Below are 23,120 nucleotides of genomic sequence, written 5' to 3'. Positions count from 1 at the left end.
TCCACATAGCCCTGTCTTTTAGTGTTTAACCCTTTCTCTCTCCTAGACATGGCAATTGACTGAGCTTCTACTGTGACTAACTCTATGTGCTTCATTCAGACTCTGACCTTGAAAACTGGCTCAGAGTTTATCTGTTCTTTCTTTCTAGGTGAAACGACTAAAGGAGCTATATCCATTAACATTTACTTTTCCTTCCCATAGAAAGTACTCCTGAATCAGTGCTTCTTTGTTCTCTTTCTGTCTCTGCTCTGTTCTTTCTCTCAAACCCCCAGTCGGTCGTGGCAGATGGCCGCTCACACTGAGCCTGGTTCTGCTGGAGGTTTCTTCCTGTTAAAAAGGAGTTTTTCCTCTCCACTGTCGCTACATGCATGCTCAGTATGAGGGATTGCTGCAAAGTCAACGCCAGTGACTGTCCGCTGTCTCTACATGCTCATCCGGGAGGAGGGAATGCTGCAAGTCACTGACTGGATGCAATCTGCTGGGTTTCCTTAGATAGAAAAACTTTTTATCCAATTTGAATAAAAAGCTAACTCCGACTGCACTGTTCAATTATTAGGATTAATTGGAATGTATGTACCTAACTGTTGTGAAGTGCTTTGAGACAACATGTGGTGTGAATTGGCGCTATATAAATAAAACTGAATTGAATTGAACTGACAGACTAAAGAGGACTAACGACACCACGTGGAACAAAAGACAAAGACAAACTTAAATACAGACGAAGGTGAACATGAAACAATAGGCCAGGTAATCAGGGAAAACAGGCACAGGTGTGCAAAGGGCGTGCAGCAAGACAGAGGGGCCAGTGAACCAGATAGGGATAAACGAGAACATGAGGAGCCTGACAAAACAAACAGTAAACAAACCCAAGGGACGAGAACACAGGGAGAATAACAGATCTAATAATACAATAAATAACACAGTCAACAGAACCGAACCTAGGAAACAAAACCCAGAATCGAGGACTCAAGGACTAACCAAACTAGTAACAGAAAAACACCTGACTAAACGTAAATAATTACAGAATCAAAACCACACACAGAGACCACAAAATTAACAGAACAGAACCTAGAAAATACAACACCAGAAATGGGAACTAAAAGACTAATCATACTAGAACAGCAAAACACTTGACTTAACGTAAACAAATACAGAACCAAAAACACACACTGTGACAATACCAATCTCAACTTTAAATGAGCCTGATCACTGTGTTTGTTGGTATGGAGAGTGAATTGTGTGTAGTTGCTTGATAAGAGTCTTGGTTGTAAGTAGAGCGTGTTACAGCTTCTTACTTTGAGCGCTGACTGCCTGCCATATGCATGATTAGGTTGTAGCTTTGGTAGGATTCTAGCTTTAAATTCTCTGACGACCAAACCATGCAGGTATACCTGGACCACACATAATAGATAAGTTACCATTTCTGCTATCATGTTCCCTTAATGAAGCATCCAAGACCAGGATTTGCTGCCACCCGGAAATGAACAATCACCAATCATTCCTCACCACATAAGTTTTCTTACTTGCTCAAAACACTCAAAACACTATCTTCCATCTCATGTAATGGAGACTTCACTGCTTTCTTGATGCACTCCACAGAATCTTTCCAAGACTCTGCAAAGACCATCCACCTTCTGGCTGATTTGCAATGTCATGGTGCATTCTCAGTTCAGTGAAAAGGGGGCCGAAGGCAAACCTACAACTTGTACGTTGTGTTTCCTTATATGAATACAAAGGATGACCTTTTAGAAATATGTTCTAATGAAATTCTCACAAAAGCCTTTTTTCTCTCAATTTATGGTCCTTGTAAAAAAAATGACACACATTATTTTGATGGCTCATAAAAATAATTTCATCTGAATCTTTAATATTAACCTTCCTTTGTCTGTAAAAAAAATCACATGTAAGTTTTTGCTTATTCTTGTTTATAATTACAGTAGTTTGGGTTTAAAAATTTGGAAATTAGTTCCAAAGCATTAAAATGGAGAATATATACATAATAGCACTTGAAGCATTGTTATTATTCTTATAGTGTGGATAAGATCCACACTATAATGAATGAACTTTTGGAGTTTTGGTGAACTCATATGCAAAATTCTTTCATTGGTTATTATTATTATTATTATTATTGGTTATTATTTCTCTGTGTGCATTCAAGTTTCCCCAATGTTTTTTTTAACTGAGTATTAATTTCAAGGGATTGCATATAAGTATTTGACAAATCTTACATTAAATAAAAGATTTACTCATACAACTGCTTTGACAGCATTCTTTTCAGTGAATAAGGAAAATATTCTTTTAAAGACTTCGTGTTTCATTGGTCCTTAACTTTGTGCTGATGAAATCCTAAATCAACCAGAAATTCTGCTGTCAAAAACAGTTGGAGCCATGCTCTTTTAACAGCCCCTTTCATGCTCTTTCATATTTCATTTACTTTAACCATGTCAGCCTTCCGACTTCCTATAGCATTTCTTAAACTGATTGATTTCATTTGCACTGACTCATGTGAATTGTAGATTTAATATACATTTCTGCAGGTCATTTTAGCCCACCTTTGTCCTGAGGCCTGTTCAACTATTTTTGCACAATAATGACTATTGGGCTTCACACCTCAGCTCATTATAAAATGTTTTAGCTCCTCAAAGGAATAAAAGAAATACATAAGAAAGATGCCACTGCTTTCAGAATTCATACTGAAGCACGATATTTTTGGATCCTTGAAGCTTTTAGGTCAGGCTGGTGATGGTGGTGAATAGAAAAATACTTTCTATTTACAGCTGTTTGTTTTGTGAGAGAGGTACAGTATCTGGGCTAACCTGATAAAAATAATTTAAAATAAATTATATTCAGGTTTTGGTTTTACAAGCTGCATCCCATTGCAAAAATGGTGTCATATAGTTACTTGCTTTTGTCAAACCACCTGTTTGATCAAAAATTGCATTGCAAGTTTCACGTGTCATTTCTTTATATAGTTTGCTTTCATATAATTTTACCCATAGTCACTCATAGTTTCTTACAAGTAGTGTATAGGTGTTTCTATTTAGTTACTCTCTAACAGACTCCGAACGTATAATAAATATTTACTATATGTAGACCTTTAGGTAGAAGAATAACATATCAGACGTATGTCTCAATTAATGAGACCTCAACATGCCATATGACAGACAAACTTCCAGCTGAAGGGAAATTCACTACACCGTCTATTATTAAATTTTTATTTCGTGTGCTGGAAACATCTCATGTCAGTGTTTTTGGCAATTTAGCTGTTTAAGCAAAGTGAATAAGCTTAATGTTTCTGCAAATAAATGTGCAAAATAAAATGCTTAAACCCCTAGCTTAAAACGTGCTTCTGGGGGTCCGTTGTGGGCATAGTGCTCAGTGGTGTCTGCCCTGTTGAACCTGTGTGTGGAGACTGGAGTGGGGGTCGGATGGGGATGGGGGTTGTTGGGGACCGGGCGCCGGGCCGGGGTCACTCGGGTTTGGCTGGTGCCGGCACTAGTCTGGGCCGGAGCTGGGGTGGTCTGCCTGTCTCTACCAGGAAAGGGGACCACCTCCTGGGTCCGGGTGCTGGTTGCCCCTATAGGGTATTGGCACCTGGACCTGGTAGTATAGAGTATGTATGGGGAGTGTGAGTGAGTGTACATCATCCATTGTTGTGTGTTTTCATGTTGGTGTGAGTGTTTTTATGTGTACACATGAGGGTGGGAATGTGTGACTGTGCGTGCCTGTTTTTGTATCCGGTTGGGTCTTGAGCTGCTCCCTCTCCTGGATCAGTTTATCCTCCCGGCCATACTCCCTGCCAGTGGCTGGTGTCTCTGCCCGCTGGTGAACTTGTGGTTCTCTGTGTCCGGGGCTGGGTGCTTTGGTGTGTGCCGGCAAGTCCTGGTGGCTGCTTGCCAGGGGTTGGGCTCTGTCGGGCCTCTGCTTGGGGAGAGATGTGTCCCGGGGTCTCTGGTCTCTAAGTCCATGGCTGGATCTGCTCGGGCGTAGACGGCTGCGAGCAGGACCTGTGGGCTCATCACTGCAGCTCCCTGGGGCTTCTGCATTGTGGCTGCTGGGTGGTTCCCCTGGGACTCTCCCCTGCTCTTCTCTGGGGGGTTGTGGTAGTCCCGGCGATGGTTCTCTTGGGCATCCATTGCTCTGGGGGGCCTTTGGATGTCTGTGGCCCAGATCTCCTCCATTTCTGTCTCAGGTCCAGGGGGCCAGGTCTGTGGCTCCTCACACTCGCTATTGCATACTTTTATGGAGACACTTTGTGTACACAAGCACGCTGACACTTAGATTCAAGTGTTAACAGATACACAAAAGTTCTATATTGAGCCGCAGTTACCACTAAATACATCTTGCATTCATAAGTACCGTACACGTTTTGGTAACAATGCTATTATATGTTTCTGCAGATGTAAAAGCAATCAGGGTGTTATCTTGTAATCTCTTCATCCTTCTTTCTCTCCTTCATTCTTTTCTCCTTTTCTAACTTTTTCCTTTTTGCCCCACCTCTCTCTTTCGTGATTCTTATTTTTTCCTTTTCGTTTCTGTCTCTGTGTCCGTAACAATTGAAATAATCGCAAAGCAGTTTCTAATAAAGTTTCTCTAATAAATATCAAGCAGAGCTTTAAAGCGTTAGCTGTAATGTTCCACTTGTGAAAGTAAATCTGTCGGGCTTCTTCTCGGCACTCAGACAACAATTCTGAATGCTACTCTGCCTGACAGGACATGGTTAAAAAAATAAAAAATATGCCTCTGCTTCTACTCAGGGACCTATTATCCATTATAACATAACCCTTAAGTGATGAGTAACTAATGCTACTGCTCATCTGAATTTGACTGTGACAGCTGTCACCTGGTAGCTGTGAATATTTTCCTGCAATGCATTGAACACCGATCTTTAGGCTGAGATTAACAGGTAGTTTAATTCTTAGTTACAAAAGCTAAATGGTTGTATAAGGCAAGGTTCCATTAACTGTAGAATGTATTTCTTTTGTATTTGTGTGTGCATTTACAACCCCTGAGATCTGCGTATTTGAATGAACAACTGTAATCAGTCATTTTAATGGCTTCTTAATTAATATGAAGCTCCACATACCATGTAGACTTGTAAAATGATGGCACAATGTCTTATGATGCATATATTACAACTCTGTGTAAACGTCCGTAACCATGCTTGGTGGCATTGTTACAATTTAGGGAAGTAAAGTGGGTGTTTGTTCAGCCTGCTGCAGATGCTGTCTGACTTCTTAAATGTGCACCCAGCTCCTGTTTATATTTGACAGCGTGGTGTGTGTCGCTACATGGCAAGTGATCGTTGGCAGAATTTTAGATTTGCTGCAGAAAAGACCGTGGGTACATAAATGGTATTGCTCTGGTTCTTCAGCAGCGGGCAGTCATCTGATAATATTTTTTGCCTTATTAAGAAGTGCAGTACTTGTAAACACTATAAAAGGCACTGTGGTCTTTTGTTATTGTTTGTGTTCTAGTGGCTATTATGTGAACAAACACACCCACGCTGGGGTCTGTCTGTTTGAATGCGACCTGTTTCCTTTTAGTTCCGTCCTCTAAATGTGAATTTGTATTAATGCCGGATTTCAAATTTGTGCATTATGCGAGATCTGATATCAATAGAGAAGCCTGTTTTTCCAGAAATTGTTAGCCAAAATTGTTGAACCTAATTTTTTTTGCCAAATTGGAAATTAGGACTCTTTAAACTTATTACAACCCAATTTCGCATGAACATAAATGTATTTAATGGCTCTTATTGCAGTCTTTCCAAATATTGTGGCAAAAAACTGTGAGTAACTCAGATTGTATAACTATAAAATAGTCCCTACTCACATGCACCTCAAAGAGCTCCACAAAAGTCTTTCAACTAGCCTAACATGACTTAAAATATGTCTTTAAATACTCTACATCTACAAAGAATTGGTAACTAAGGCATTATTGAAATTCAAGGTGTCATTCAACTAATAAACCCATATTAATACAATGTTATGCATTATGTTTCATCAACAAGTTTTTTGCTGATTTCCAACAGCATTTAGTACAGCAGAGTATTAGCGGCAGGCTAAGAGATTTTTTTATTTTTCTTTATTACGAGAACAAAGTTGTAATATTACGAGAATAAAATTAGATTTTACAAAAATAAAGTCGTAATTTTTATGACAATTCTTACAAAAAGTGCAATCTTCCATTAGTTAAAAAGAGGAATGATGAGCATCTTGGGAGGTTATACTTTAGTATCGGTTTTACAAATAAGGACATTCTTAATCTTTTAGCACAAAACAAAATCTCTTAGCCTGGCCCTAATACTCTGTCGTTATTTAGCAACCATAAAGCGTGCAGTAATACATTTTCACCACAGACAATGTTAAAACGTTAGGGAGAGACAAGGTGTGAATATACCTAACACAGCATTTGCTTGAGTTGCTGAGAAGGTTTTCAATTCAGGTTATCCAAAAAGTGTCAAAAAATAAAACATATCACTGCATTTTACAAGACAAACAGGTTTAATCCATATCCTACTAAAAAGAAATATACAGTATAATCCAGTCACTTGAGTGTATACTAACAATTTTTTATTTAATTAAATTTTTTTAAATAAAATCCAATCAAATAAATAAATTCAGATACAATTATATATAGTCAAATCTACATAACACTACAATGTGGTCAAAGATAGTCAATCGTATAATGTCAATGGTTAGAAAATTAACAGAAAAATGTGGCCAAGTGCTTAGGATATTAAGGAAGCAATTCCTGATCATGAGCAAGCATGTAGGGAGAATACAAAATGAACTCCTTCTTTTTTAACAGGAAAAAACCTCCAGCAAATCCAGACACAGTAGGAGCCACCATCTGCTGCGACCAACTTGGGGTTGAAAGGATGGAGCAGGAAAAAAAAACAACACAAACATTATTCTGGGGAATATTTATTTCTTTGCAAAATAAACATTTCCAAAATGTTTGAGTTTATGTTGTTATGGCCAGCAACTGTGCAACTTTAAATATATACAGAACATTTAGAAAAACTTAGTAGTTAGTAACCCACCTCACATTGTAAGATGTAAGACCCAATGACAAGCTTCTCGCTACTGCATCAGGATCGTTTAACAAGCAGTCGACAGATATAGCAGTTCAACCATTTGTTGGAAAGAGAGCACTGGATGAACACTCCTGTTTTTAGATTCTGATTCTGAAAAGACAGAAGCAAGTATGGTCAAAGGAAGGTCGGGCAAGAGCTTATGACTGGAAATAAAGAGGGCAAAAAGACAATGCTTGCAGTATCAAACAAAACGTCTGACACTGCTTGATGTTTATCATAGGTCATCTTTGGTTGTTAGAAGACTAAATTGGTTGTCGTGATTCTGTCATGCTGAACATTGTTAGAACACCAATTCAACATCAAGTAAATAATATTCCATCTGATTCTTTCACTAACAATCATTTTCTCTTTGTAAAAATAAAAATCCCATTGTGTGAACTTAGCTTTTAAGAGCAGCTCTCAGCATGACCCCTCATGAAAAAGTATCCCCGCTTCTCAAATCTGGAATCAATCTGACTGCTGTCTGCTGCAGCTCAGGTACTAACTACTCTTAGGTAGTGCACAGGAACCCACGTATAAAAGAACAATTATAGAATTGTGGCATTGTTCCCTTATAATAATGGATTGATTTTATATAAAGGAAAAATGAAGGGTTGTGACACAAATAATGTTACTCGGAATTCTATCATTATGAACTCCAAGTGTTTACTTCAGTGTGTAAATACATTTATTTTTTGAACCATCACAACATGCACAACAGTACTCCAAACAAGGCCATGAGAATTAGTTGAACCATAGTTTTTGTTTGTGTCAGGTTTCTGTAGGCAGGGTAAATTTAACCCCTGTCATTAATTATTTTCCTGCTTCCTAGGCTGACAGAAACAATAATTTTGGTGGACACAATGCTTGATATAAATTTGTTTACATTTACAGAATTCATAGAAATTGGAGTTGGAGGTTTTTTCTACATAAAACTTGCTGTTTTCTGCATGCCTCTCTAATTCCTCATGCTGAAAGAGCATAACAGAGACATGGACATTTCCTGCAGTCCCTATGGTAATAAAGCTGAAAGAGGAAGAGGGGGAAAGCTGGTAAATGTACAGGTCCTTCTCAAAAAATTGGCATATTGTGATTAAGTTCATTATTTTCCATAATGTCATGATGAAAATTTAACATTCATATATTTTAGATTCATTGCACACTAACTGAAATATTTCAGGTATTTTATTGTCTTAATACGGATGATTGTGGCATACAGCTCATGAAAACCCAAAATTCCTATCTCACAAAATTAGCATATTTCATCCGACCAATAAAAGAAAAGTGTTTTTAATACAAAAAACGTCAACCTTCAAATAATCATGTACAGTTATGCACTCAATACTTGGTCAAAATCTCCTGATAGCTAGCTGCATTGACCCTGCCCTTGATAAAACACAGTGGACCAACACCAGCAGCTGACACGGCACCCCAGACCATCACTGACTGTGGGTACTTGACACTGGACTTCTGGCATTTTGGCATTTCCTTCTCCCCAGTCTTCCTCCAGACTCTGGCACCTTGATTTCCGAATGACATGCAGAATTTGCTTTCATACGAAAAAAGTACATTGGACCACTGAGCAACTGCTGCTTCTCTGTAGCCCAGGTCAGGCGCTTCTGCCGCTGTTTCTGGTTCAAAAGTGGCTTGACCTGGGGAATGCGGCACCTGTAGCCCATTTCCTGCACACACCTGTGCACGGTGGCTCTGGATGTTTCTACTCCAGACTCAGTCCACTGCTTCCGCAGGTCCCCCAAGGTCTGGAATCGGCCCTTCTCCACAATCTTCCTCAGGGTCCGGTCACCTCTTCTCGTTGTGCAGCGTTTTCTGCCACACTTTTTCCTTCCCACAGACTTCCCACTGAGGTGCCTTGATACAGCACTCTGGGAACAGCCTATTCGTTCAGATATTTCTTTCTGTGTCTTACCCTCTTGCTTGAGGGTGTCAATAGTGGCCTTCTGGACAGCAGTCAGGTCGGCAGTCTTACCCATGATTGGGGTTTTGAGTGATGAACCAGGCTGGGAGTTTTAAAGGCCTCAGGAATCTTTTGCAGGTGTTTAGAGTTAACTCGTTGATTCAGATGATTAGGTTCATAGCTCGTTTAGAGACCCCTTTAATGATATGCTAATTTTGTGAGATAGGAATTTTGGGTTTTCATGAGCTGTATGCCAAAATCATCCGTATTAAGACAATAAAAGACCTGAAATATTTCAGTTAGTGTGCAATGAATCTAAAATATATGAATGTTAAATTTTCATCATGACATTATGGAAAATAATGAACTTTATCACAATATGCTAATTTTTTGAGAAGGACCTGTATCACATCCCATTAATTCTTGTACATATATTCTCTGTTCACAATTATGCTGGGCACCTCCCATAATAATTAGCTGGTTGCTTGATGCTCAACTCCACTGTCTTTTTTTCTACCCTGTATTCATCCCCTCATACAATGTAGATGGCTCCAATAAGCCCCTTTGTGACTATTATTACTTACCCTTTGTGCTCATTAGTGACAACAAGGTCACTCCCTTAAAGAAATGAACAATAGGGCTGGCTCATTACCTGCAATTATCTAACCTGCCCACTGTTCTGTAGTTACGCCATCAGTGCTCTTCAAGTGATCGGTTAAGATCCCCCGCACCTACGTTTTTTAAAATATGTAGATTTGAATCTCTCTTTCATTTTCATGCGACTTAGAGAAAGCTTTTTATTACAGATTTTAACTGCACACTTTTCTTACTGCTTAGTAACAGAAGGGCTCTTGAGTCCTCAATTATTTATGTCCAGACAATAGTCTAGATTTGAAAAACAGTGATGCTGTAAATATATTTTAGGTAGTACAGTTGTGTTGTAAATCAATTCATACATTTTTTAAGAACAAATTGGTATAATTGAACCCTGTTTGCAGCTGTATGCATGAGCCGCACTGGCTGAAATATTGTTTCAGTATAACAATCTAAAACCATGACCTTACTTTAAACTCAATATGCTTCGTGTCTTTAGATTAAACATATACATCAAGGTAAGTACACTGTTATTAGAGTGTGGCAAAACTGGTCAATATTTATGCTGTAGCATCCATTAGATCCATTCATGCACCGTAGTCATACATGTTCTAATTGTAGATGTTACAAAGGCTTAGACTTACTGGCTCTGTTGCATTTTTTTGTTTTCTAGAAACTATTCAAAATGACACTCTCATTATGTTTGGATTGCATCTTTAATGATTCAATCATAAATGTTACTGACATTTTTTCTTGCCATGACAAAAAATTGATCAAACAAAACTAGATGGCGAGCTTGTTGTATAAAGTGATATGTATTCTTTGTGTTAAAAATAAACGTACGAGGTCTAAGTAATATATTTTAAGGTCTGCTAATCTCAGAAACTTAGAACAATTATAATACGTTCCAATGAATTTGTTTTATTTTTAAACTTGGGTATTATGCTACCCCTGGAGTCAAATTCTCAGTTAACATACTGTAATTTGTACTTTGTTCACCACAATACAAAAGTAGACAAAAACATAAAAATCCAAAACACATCAATCATTTTTGTATTTCAGCTCATTATGAGCCAAAATGTCAAAAATTCCCATCTCTAGAAATAGATGAAAACCATACATTTTTATTCCGGGACTACATAGCCAGAGAAGATGCTGTGGAGTCAGTCAAAAACAAAAGCACAGTCGCTACATGTAGCGAGTCTGCTAGCAACTGCAATTAATCTATGTTGTTATCCAAGAGATCAACACAAGCATTCAGCTGAGTTGGTTATGACATCTGATGGATGGATGGATGGATGGATGGATGGATGGTCACAAGTAGGAAAATGCATCAGTGCTGTAGTTATTTAATATAATGTTCTGTATAAATCCTCATGATAAAATAGATTACTGCAAGTATAGGACTTTTCCTCACTGTCCGAATAACTGGAAACTATTTGCCAGCTGCATTTTCCTTCATCCCAGATCATTAGCCTTTAGTGATCTTCTCTATACAGTTTTTATTTTTTAACAAACACCATGCACTAACTGTTCAAGTATTAGAAATGCACAGTATACTACAGCCAATAAAACCCTGTATGTTGTATGAGGTTGCAGATACTCTGTACTCAAACAGCTTACATACATATGAGATTGACAGCATCACAGCTATTGTCAAATGTAACATTTAATAAATGGTAAAGTCAGGGAATCTTTATAAATCCTCATACACATGTAAATGTTAAAAACTTTGTTGTCCTAGTGTTTGTGTTTACACATGGAGTCCACGGGCTTGGCTGTGCATGTTTAAATTGAGATTTAATTGTTTCTCCTCCCATAGGGTGCAGGTAGAGTTCTACGTGAATGAAAACACCTTCAAGGAGAGGCTGAAGCTCTTCTTCATCAAAAACCAAAGGTCAAGTAAGTACAGAGAACAGAAAGCATCAGTCCCTCTCCTCTTATCTTGTAGTATTATTTGGATGATCAGTGGTGCATGATATGCTCTGAGCTAAATGAGCAAATAACAGCATCAAAAGGAAATTGAAGTCAGTGAAGCTGATCAAGTTACTGTTTCACTTAGGGTATTAGTATTTGCTAGAATGTTTATTTGTTGTTTTGACTGTGCATTATGGGGGTTGACATACAGAAAAAGGGGTTCATTTACTGAGAGGAAGCAGAGTTGCTGTACATTAGAGTAATGAAACTGCCCCAGTTTCCGTTAAAGCAACCACGCACCAGCCGTTTGGTGTCTTATCTCTGCAACTTGCTTAGTTGCATCTAGCTGTGAAAATGTGCACAATGGGATGCCTCCAGCAGATTAACATATCTTCATTGCTGGCTCTGTTAACTTTTTCCCAATTTTCCATCCTCTTTAAGCCACCAAAGTTTGCTAAAACATCGGATAAAACTAGGATGTCACTACTGTTTTAACATTGATGTAGTCATCGTTTGTCAGAACAGATTCAGTAGCCATAGCTGAGGTTGATTTAAATCTGTTATTACAGCTGGCACCAACCCACAGACAACTTGCAAATGTGCAGCAGGTTTCGGTTTCAGCTTTAAGCACACCACACAATTGTGGTTTTGTTTGTATTTATTAAAAGACTGTATATCGGGGCTTATTCAAACTGAAAATTCTGACATTGTAAAATATAGGCATTTTAAAGAATACTGGTCCTTCTCAAAATATTAGCATATTGTGATAAAGTTCATTATTTTCCATAATGTCATGATGAAAATTTAACATTCATATATTTTAGATTCATTGCACACTAACTGAAATATTTCAGGTCTTTTATTGTCTTAATATGGATGATTTTGGCATACAGCTCATGAAAACCCAAAATTCCTATCTCACAAAATTAGCATATTTCATCCGACCAATAAAAGAAAAGTGTTTTTAATACAAAAAACGTCAACCTTCAAATAATCATGTACAGTTATGCACTCAATACTTGGTCGGGAATCCTTTTGCAGAAATGACTGCTTCAATGCGGCGTGGCATGGAGGCAATCAGCCTGTGGCACTGCTGAGGTCTTATGGAGGCCCAGGATGCTTCGATAGCGGCCTTTAGCTAATCCAGAGTGTTGGGTCTTGAGTCTCTCAACGTTCTCTTCACAATATCCCACAGATTCTCTATGGGGTTCAGGTCAGGAGAGTTGGCAGGCCAATTGAGCACAGTGATACCATGGTCAGTAAACCATTTACCAGTGGTTTTGACACTGTGAGCAGGTGCCAGGTCGTGCTGAAAAATGAAATCTTCATCTCCATAAAGCTTTTCAGCAGATGGAAGCATGAAGTGCTCCAAAATCTCCTGATAGCTAGCTGCATTGACCCTGCCCTTGATAAAACACAGTGGACCAACACCAGCAGCTGACACGGCACCCCAGACCATCACTGACTGTGGGTACTTGACACTGGACTTCTGGCATTTTGGCATTTCCTTCTCCACAGTCTTCCTCCAGACTCTGGCACCTTGATTTCCGAATGACATGCAGAATTTGCTTTCATCCGAAAAAAGTACTTTGGACCACTGAGCAACAGTCCAGTGCTGCTTCTCTGTAGCCCAGGTCAGGCGCTTCTGCCGCTGTTTCTGGTTCAAAAGTGGCTTGACCTGGGGAATGCGGCACCTGTAGCCATTTCCTGCACACGCCTGTGCACGGTGGCTCTGGATGTTTCTACTCCAGACTCAGTCCACTGCTTCCGCAGGTCCCCCAAGGTCTGGAATCGGCCCTTCTCCACAATCTTCCTCAGGGTCCGGTCACCTCTTCTCGTTGTGCAGCGTTTTCTGCCACACTTTTTCCTTCCCACAGACTTCCCACTGAGGTGCCTTGATACAGCACTCTGGGAACAGCCAATTCGTTCAGAAATTTCTTTCTGTGTCTTACCCTCTTGCTTGAGGGTGTCAATAGTGGCCTTCTGGACAGCAGTCAGGTCGGCAGTCTTACCCATGATTGGGGTTTTGAGTGATGAACCAGGCTGGGAGTTTTAAAGGCCTCAGGAATCTTTTGCAGGTGTTTAGAGTTAACTCGTTGATTCAGATGATTAGGTTCATAGCTCGTTTAGAGACCCTTTTAATGATATGCTAATTTTGTGAGATAGGAATTTTGGGTTTTCATGAGCTGTATGCCAAAATCATCCGTATTAAGACAATGAAAGACCTGAAATTTTTCAGTTAGTGTGCAATGAATCTAAAATATATGAATGTTAAATTTTCATCATGACATTATGGAAAATAATGAACTTTATCACAATATGCTAATATTTTGAGAAGGACCTGTATATGTGTTATTCTCAAACCCATTTCCAGAGCTGTAGGCAAAGAACGCAAAAAACCTCTTTCCCTGAAAAATTGTTTTTTGCCCTATTGTATTGTATGCAAAAACAGTGCCATTTATATTTATAGGAATCTATGGTAAATATAAGTAGAATAAAATCAGTTTTTATTGTAACAGCATAATTTAATTCTTTTAATTGCAGTATGTTTAGTCATTGGGGGTCAAAATCACATGAATAATTGTTACCAGTGGCACAATTGTTGCTCAACTTGAAAAGTGATCAACTTAAAAAAAAGATAGTATATATTTCTATTTTAAAGGAATTAAAACAATTATTTCTGATAATGGTATTTTTTTTCACTACTGAAATAATGTTCTCAAGTTAAAGGTTGGAATTTCAGTATGAGGGATCAATGCAAACTTAATGACTCAATTCAATGACTGTCTACTGTCCCTCCTCGTCCGGGAGGAGTGAAGACTACAAATCAGGGACTCGATTCATCAGCTTGGTTTTCTTAAGATACAAGACTTTCTTTTAATCGATTTAAATAATAAACTGAACTTGACTGCATTGTTTGATGACCAGTATCAAATTGAAATGCAAGTACTTGTCTTTGAATCTGTCTGTAAAATTCAACTGAATTATATTAAAATAAATTTGTAATTATTTTATTATTGCTATCTCATTCTGGAATTATGTTACAAGAATCAGAAATGAATCAATGTTAACAGCTTTTTATCCATCTTCATGTCTGACACTAGTGAAGTATAAGGCAGTTAAGTATAAGTATAAAAACAGCTAGGACCACCACAAGGTCTGTTCAATGTAAATGTAGGCCACTATATAAATCAGTACTAGATGTTTGTTTTTACTTCTCCACAGGCCTAAGAATTCGTTTGTTCAACTTCGCACTGAAGATTCTCACCTGTGCCCTCTACATTCTGAGAGTCAGCCTGGATATCCCCACAGAAAATAACGGTTACCAATGGTGAGGTTCGCAATCAGCTGTTCCTGCACAACATATACATTTTTCTCAGTTTAAGAAAACAATATACAGGTACATCTAAAAAACATAGAATATAGTGAAACAGTTTAATATTTTTTGTCCCTCATTTCAGAAAGTGAAACTCATATATCATTTAGATTCATTACACAAAGAGTGAAATATTTCATGCCTTTATTTCATGTCCTTTTTTTAGGATACTGGCTCACAGATAATGAAAACCCAAAATTTACTGTCTCGGAAGATTTGAATATTGGGAAAAGGTTAATATTAGAAACTCATGGTATCACAACCTAATCAGCTAAGCACCTGCAAAGGCTTCGTGAGCCTCTAAATGATCTCTCAGTCTGGGTCAGTAGGCCACAAAATCATGGGGAAGAGTGCTGACTTGACAGATGTCCATTAGACAGTCATTAACACCCTCTACAAGGAGGGTAAATCACAAAAGGTCATTGCTGAAGATGAATCCTACACATGGGCTACAAACGTCTTACCTGGGCTAAGAAGAAAAAAGACCTGGACTGTTACTCAGTGGTCCAAAGTCCTCTTTTCAGATGAAAGTAAAGTTTGCATTTCACTTGGAAATCAAGGTCCCAGCATCTGGAGAGAGAGTGAAAAGCCACAGAATCCATGTTGCTTGAAGTCCAGTGTGAGGTTTCCACAGTCAGCGGTGATTTGGTGTGCCATGTCTTCTGCTGGTGTTTCTCCACAGTGTTTTCCGAAATCCAGTCAATGCAGCCATTTATCAAGAAATTCTAGAGCACTTCTTCCTTCTTTCTGCTGACAAGCTTTATGGAAATGCTAATGCCATTTTCTAACAGGACTTGGCACCTGTCCAGTAAACTGGCCTAACCTGAACCTCTGAGAAAATATATGGGGATTTGGTAGATGAGAGACACCAGACCCAACAATGCAGATGACCTGAAGGCCGCTATCAAAGCAACCTGAGCTTCTTTAACACCACGGGCTGATTACCTCCATGTCACGCAGAGATGTAGAGACCATGGTGGCCGGCGTCGGCGTGAACCTGCAGGTTGGTCAGGAAACCTGCGGTGACTGAACAGGAGTGTAGGAGGCCGGCGACAAAGGAACTGACGGTCAGGAGGTTGGCCGAGCAGAGTAGAGGACCCTTGGTCTGGAGGTCAACCATGGAGCATAGAGGACCCTCCAGGAATTCGATGGAACTCCGGAGGCTTGGAGTCGGGCTTGGATTTCACGGTGCCCGGCAGAACCTTGGAGACAGGAACAGAGCCGACGGGACCCTCTGAGGCAGATGCAGCGCCGACGGTACCCTCGGAGGCAGATGCAGAGTCTTTAGGACCCTCGGAGACAGGAGCAGGATCAAGTGCCGGTTCGTTCTCAAACCCTTCGTTACCGGATTCAGAGGTCAAGATGAGGACTAATTTCTCCTCGGTCAGGGGGCAGTTCATCCTCGAACCCATCATCAAAAGCCAGGATGAAGACTAATCTCTCCTTGAACTGCTCAGGAACAGGGTCAGGTGACGGTTCGTCCATGAACCGCTCAGGAATAGGCTCAGACGGTGGTTCATCCTCAAACTCTTCATCGCAGGGTTCAGGAACTAGGGCGAGGACCAGTCTCTCACTGAGCCCCTGGAAGGCTTTCAGACCAGGAGCAGAAGCTCAGGGGTCGCGTTGACCCTCAGTGGCCTGCGCAGAAGCTGAGGCGTTGCGTCGACCCACAGTGGCCTACGCAGGAGCTGAGGCGTCACCGAGACCCTCAGTGGCGTGGGAAGGAGCTGAGGCATCGCCGAGATCCTCAGTGGCGTGGGCAGGAGCTGAGGCGTCGCGTTGACCCACGGTGGCCTACGCAGGAGCTGAGGCGTCACCGAGACCCTCAGTGGCGTGGGAAGGAGCTGAGGCATCGCCGAGATCCTCAGTGGCCTGCGCAGAAGCTGAGGCGTCACGTCGACCCACAGTGGCCTACGCAGGAGCTGAGGCGTCACCGAGACCCTCAGTGGCGTGGGAAGGAGCTGAGGCATCGCCGAGATCCTCAGTGGCGTGGGCAGGAGCTGAGGCGTCGTCGGGACCCTCAGTGGTGTGAGCAGGAGCTGAGGCGTCTGCCAGACCCTCAGTGGCTCGAGCAGGGGCTGAGGCGTCGGCCAGACCCTCAGTGGCTCGAGCAGGGGCAGAGGCATCGGCCAGACCCCTGATGACTTGAGCCGAGGCGTCCGTCTTCCGACTTGGGCGCACAATGGTGGCGCTCTGGAGACATGACATGGACTGAGCTGCCGCTTTGTTCTGCAGACATGGCGAGGGCAGAGCTGCAGCAGCAGAACTCTGGAGACCTGGCATGGGCTGCTCCGCAGCAGCAGAGCTCTGGAGACCTGGCGTGGGCTGCTCCGCTCACCGCCTCCTCCATTTGCTGCTGAACCCAGCGATCCCTGGCGCTCTCCTGCTTACCGTCCGCGAAATCCAATTTAGGCGGAAACATTCTGTCACGGTTTGTGTAGCAGAGGACCCCAGATTGCAGAGGAGCAGGCAGCATGATGGTAAGTGAAAAGATTTAATAAACAAAATTTACTACAGAAGGTGACGGCAAAAACAGACATGGGCAGGCTGGCAAGACATGCTTGGCATGATCAAAAGGACAAGACATGAACAGAGATGGTGATACAAAATGTTTCCGTGAGGAATGAACAGAACAAATGTGTATATATGGAGCAAGAACCAGGTGAAACGAGGAGACTGAATGCTAGGTGCAGGTGAACCGAATGAAGATGATTGAAAACAGACAGGAGAGAACAAAATGTGGCTGGAGCAGAACAGAGACTCTTGAATACAAACTAATAGAAACACAACTAGTAAACTATGAAATTAAAGCATCAACAGAAACACAATCCAAAAAGCTAATATTACAAAACATGAACTAGAAGACAAAAACTAAAGCAATACCAGATAAATAACAGAAGCATGATTCAAAACCTATCAAGAAATTATAAGTACCCACAAAACACCCACCAATCATGACAGAAATTTGTTATTTGATTTGCAGACATGATGATACTTTGTTTTGTGGGTTTAATGTAAACCAAACTCATAGAGAAGTTGATTTCTTTGTGTAATTTAATTCAGGAAGCACACTCGTATACAATATAGATTCATTTTTGCAGAGTGAAAAGCACAATTTAGTAAATTCAATAAAAATAAATTTATTTTCAAAAATGTCTGACAGCCCACTCTAGAAGAAAGGATTAGATTCCTGATCTGTTTTTTTTCTAATTTGAGTTGCTCAACATCTGCTATTGTGCCAGAATTACCTCCAGCTTCTTTCAGCCCTTATTTTCCGGGTGCAACTGTTTAACTGTTTAAATATTGTTTAAATATTTTCATAAATATACATAAATACGGTGGATTTTCCCCTAAATGCACCTGCTCCTGACTTTATTCGTTACGACTCACCAGGCAACACTCCTACTTTAATCTTGTTTTGTCTTTCCTTTACTGATATTTTATGTACTTTTTTTTTGCAGTACAACATGCCGAAACAACAGTACACTGAATACTGCAGAGGCACCGGGAATCAAATGGTATGCTTATGGCAAAATGTCATTTATTCAGCTCTTTGTGTTCATTTAAATTTCAGTTGCAATGAACTTTAAAAGAAAACTTCATGCTCTTTTGGTTTTTGCAGGAGCCTTATTTTCTGGGTGACCAGACGGGAGCCTGTGTGGGCAATACAGGTGAAGCTGTTTCCAATGCTGTGAACGTAGGCGTAAATCAAATTGCGGTCCTTGAGCTGAATCACATTGTGTAATTCAACCCTAAACCCTGAGTGTCATTTATTAGACACATACATTGCATGCCGTATTTCCTCAGTGAAAGCCAGAAGAGATGAGTCAGCATATGCGAGCTTCATTCATCTCCTTCTCTTCTGTGCTGCAGGTGACAGTGGCCTTAATCAGTTTCTTGGAGACTATGCTTATCACATATCTCAGCTACAAGGTAAGGGACTGCTTTGCTGCACAATTTTTTTCTTTTTTATCTGCTGTATTACCTTACAGCTTTTTGATTGGATTCCTGTCTGGAACCTTTTTGTTCTGTTTTGTGGACGGAAAACTTCCTGTTCAGTTAAGTTCATCAGGCAAAAACATCTGCAATGCATTTGCATCTGATTTAATGTATTTTAATTTTAAAGCAGGTTAAACTGCTTTGAAGAAACTGAATTATAAAGTATGTGTTTACCTTGCAAGTGACATAAAAGTGCAATTCTGTAAATCTAGTGCCTTTTGAAAAGTGTCAGTCACTGCATGTGTCATATGAAGTTTAGGATTACAGGTGCTTGCAAAGTAGAAGCTTTAGAGCTTCAGATTTGGTTGTTATTAGAATACAGAACCGTTTAGAAAAAAGGAAGAACATAATTTGGAAGTAGAGGCAAAATATTGCATAGTCTTCACAACTTTTTACAGATAGACACCTGAAAAGTGTGGCATACCTTTGTATTTAGACCCATTTACTAATAATACCCCAAAATAAAATCCAGTGCAACCAACTGGCTTCAGAAGTTGCCCAATTAGTTGGTTTATTAGACAGCAATATTGAACAAATGATCGTGTTGTTCACAAATTTGGCCTTCATGGAAGTATGGTAAGAAGAAAGCCATTGCTGAAAGAAAGTCTTAAGAATTCCTATTCACAGTTTGCCATAAGCCATATAGGGAACACAGCAAAACTTTGGAAGAAGGTGCTGCAAGACTGAAGCAAAATGTAACTTTTGACACATATACACCCTCCCCACGGTAAAAGATGGTACAGGGAGCATCATGCTGTGGAGATGCTTTTCTTCAGTAGGGGTAGGAAGGCTGCTCAGAGTTAACTGGAAGATGGATACAGGGCAATCCCGAACGAAGACCTTTTAGGTTGCAAAGACTTTAGATTTGAGAATGAGGGCAGAAGTCCAACTTCCAGCAGCACAACAAACCTAAACACACAGCCAGAGCTACAATAAATTTGTTTAGATCAGTCTGAATCAGCTTAGGCAATTTTGCAAAGAAGAATTAGCAAAATAAATTATCTAGATGAGCTAAGCTGGTCGATGCATACCTCAAAAGAAAGGTGGTTCTGCAACGTATAAACTCTTGGGGACTGAATACAAATTCACGCCAAACTCATACATACATACAGATTTGTTTTTATTTAGGTAATTCTTTCCATTTAAACATTATGCACTACTTTATGTTGGTCTAGCTCATTAATCCTAATGAAATAAACTGAAATTTGTAGTTGTAAGATTACAAAATATGAACAAGTTCAAGGGGTATGAATACTGTGGCACTCTACAAAAAAGTCGATTTACGTTCAGAACTTTGTTAAAAAAGCTTCCTGACAGCTTCACTCTGCTCTGCGGATGGTAAACATGTTAGACAATTGGTTTAAACTCCTTCCCCGGAGGGGATCCGGTGAAACCTCTGTGTGTAATACTTGTTAATCCTTTTATTTCCAACCATGTCATATTTTTCTTGCCTCACTGGGTTGTTTGTGGATTAGGGAGCATTTTAGTTTTTATGGACCGGCTCCAAAATATTGTGCTGTTCTTAGCTGGTGATAAATTGGATGTATTTTCATGTAATGTTGGATCTAAATGCTTACTTATAATGTTAAATTAACAGTTTCTATACCTCTGCTGCTTAAATACATTTGTAATTTTGCTTATTCAGAGTGATTTTAATTATACATAACTCGCATGATATTAACATGCGAGTTGGCCTTTAAATTTAAAACAAGTTAAATCATAGATGTATTAACAGGAAAAAAACAAACTTGTATATATCTTGAAATATATTTTGATGGAGGAACAATCTATTATTCTTTCTCTTGTTGTACAATATACTGTAACAGCTTACCTATTTTATTATTGCTTCAGTATTTATTATTTTTTTCCCCAAAAACAATCTACTTACTATCCAACCTTTATATTCAGTCATTTCCTATATATTTCCATTCTAGGGGAACATTTGGGAGCAGATCTTCCAGATATCCTTCATATTGGAGATGATTAATACAGTACCATTTATAATCACAGTGAGTGCTTCATCTAAATTTCCTCCATTTTATTTATTCTGCAAAACATTGTGTGTGTGTGTGTGTGTGTGTGTGTGTGTGTGTGTGTGTGTGTGTGTGTGTGTGTGTGCGTGTGTGTGTGTGTGTGTGTGTGTGTGTGTGTGTGTGTGTGTGTGTGTGTGCGTGTGTGTGTGTGTATGTTTTCAAATTTCCAAATGAATGGTTATTCTAATGTTAGCAAAACAATGCTGTACTCAGAAACATTTGTTGGAACCTTTACTGGCAACAAAAAGTGATTTATTTAAAAGTAATTGTCTATTATATACATCTAAACCTTTAGCATCTGATAGAGGAAAGATATGAAACAGTAAAAGGAAACAATTTGTTGTTCATTTACAAAGATATGCTAAACTCATATGAATATATTTGTTGGGGCTTTTAAAGATACTTTTAATCCCTGCATTTTAGTCATGTTTCACAAAAATTACTTCAATTTGTATCACAGATTCCTTCAAGCATTTCGACAGCAACGTAGCCTAAATGGAACAAACACACTACTGCTTAGTTTGGCATTGTGGACATTACACTGTACATGCACCGGAGAGAACAAAGTCGAGAGCTGCGTGAGAAGCTCAAAAATACAATTGGAGATATCTGTTAAATATTAAGGCTACAAGATTATCTTCAAGCAGCTTTATGTCCCTGGCTGTAACAGCAGCCGTCTATTTTATTTAAATGTTTACAGTTCTTGGAAGTCTAGCTAACCTCCTGGATGTGGACACAAGAATGAAAGCTATCCTAGTTTGAGCAGACAGATGGTGCGATTGGTAGCAAAAGGCAGAAGAATACATTCCAAACCCATCCAAAGTCAATGTACATCAATTTTAGATCAGACCATAAGTCTCATTCTGAACCATAAAGAAGAAGACACAGGAGGGATCCACAGAAAAGCCAGCCTTCAGTATACAACCCATTATGGTTCTGGGAGAATATCCTTTAGACTGAGGAGACACAACTAAAGCTTTTTGGAAAGTCACATCCAATGAAGAGAGTATTATACCCACTATAAAACATATGGGGACCCTGATTTGTATTAGAGCTGATTTCCTCCTTCTGACACAGGGAACCCTAAATCTGTCCACAATGAAGTTTCAGATCTGCTAAGATATCTCGCGGTGAAACATACTTCCCAGTGTCGGGAAGCTGAACTTTAGTCGCAGGGTATGGGTCCTCCAACAAGTTAATGACCAAAAACAATTAAATCACTCAATTATAACTGAGAAAAAAACACATTGAATTATTCCTTCATGGACCTTCATGAGTCCAGACCTTAATATTATGTGACATATATGGAAGGATCTGAAAATCAATGTGAAGATGCCACCCTTACTTGTTAAGTAAGAGTGAGACAAATACCTGCTGGCAGAAGCAGATGCCTCACTGTGAAGTACAGAGATTGCTTGTTGGTAGTAACTGCTACAAAAGGTTGTTTTGTCAATTCCATTTTAATTTCTTTATTAAAATGAAATATTCGGCTTAACCAGGTAAAAGTAAAGTCTGACATGTTAAATATAAAATCAACAATAAGGGATGCCAATAAACTCTTGTCAGTTTCAAGTCTTATCAAAGACAGTTTTTCTTTTCTTTGTTTTACTTTTGAATGTTATAAATTAATCTTTGTATATCACATCCCTGACTGAACAATATTAATTCATATTGCTAAGCTTGTATTTGTTTATTTCTGATCCCCTGCAGTCTGTGCAGAGAATATGGCTGAACCAAAATATGTTTAACCCTTCTGTTTGTCTACTTCTCTCTCATTTTAGATCTTCTGGGCTCCATTAAGAAACATATTTGTCCCTGTATTTCTTAACTGCTGGCTTGCCAAAGGTGCACTGGAGAACATGATCGTAAGTCCTGTTTCCAGAACAAGATTCTGTACCTATTAGCTGTATAAACTACTATTTTATAACTATGAAAGGTGTTAGCAGAAAGATAAACAGAAAAACATGTTGCAGACAGTATGAAAACATGATTGTTCATGTTTTGTTACCTTAAGTATTCCTGAGTTTAAGATATTTTGACTTTTGACATTGTTTTCTTTTAGGTCATTCTGTCATCGAAGATACAAAGTGATTAACAGTGCTATTTACTTTTATTTTTCCCACAAACACATTCGAAGCCACCTTTCAGCGACATTGTTGCTCATGGTTTTCGATAAGCTGACATTTCTGTATTAAGACTCACTTTTAT

General features: G+C 39.4%; 1 protein-coding gene across 19 annotated transcripts in view; it reads left to right on the top strand.

Moving 5' to 3' along the window:
* kcnt1b (potassium sodium-activated channel subfamily T member 1b) overlaps positions 1-23,120 on the top strand; it is a 128,691-nt gene that overhangs the window by 55,904 nt on the left and 49,667 nt on the right. For all 19 annotated transcript variants that reach the window (XM_047380921.1, XM_047380914.1, XM_047380922.1 and 16 more), the window contains 7 exons: positions 11,410-11,489; positions 14,730-14,835; positions 18,342-18,398; positions 18,503-18,551; positions 18,754-18,813; positions 20,814-20,888; positions 22,694-22,777. In XM_047380921.1, the coding sequence (XP_047236877.1) occupies positions 11,410-11,489; positions 14,730-14,835; positions 18,342-18,398; positions 18,503-18,551; positions 18,754-18,813; positions 20,814-20,888; positions 22,694-22,777 (511 nt within the window). The remainder of the gene's footprint in view (positions 1-11,409; positions 11,490-14,729; positions 14,836-18,341; positions 18,399-18,502; positions 18,552-18,753; positions 18,814-20,813; positions 20,889-22,693; positions 22,778-23,120) is intronic.

This window comes from Girardinichthys multiradiatus, chromosome 12 (assembly GCF_021462225.1).
Source record: "Girardinichthys multiradiatus isolate DD_20200921_A chromosome 12, DD_fGirMul_XY1, whole genome shotgun sequence".
Taxonomy (NCBI): domain Eukaryota; kingdom Metazoa; phylum Chordata; class Actinopteri; order Cyprinodontiformes; family Goodeidae; genus Girardinichthys; species Girardinichthys multiradiatus.
The sequence above is the reverse complement of the archived record's forward strand: the minus strand, read 5'-3'. Positions and strand labels throughout refer to the sequence as shown.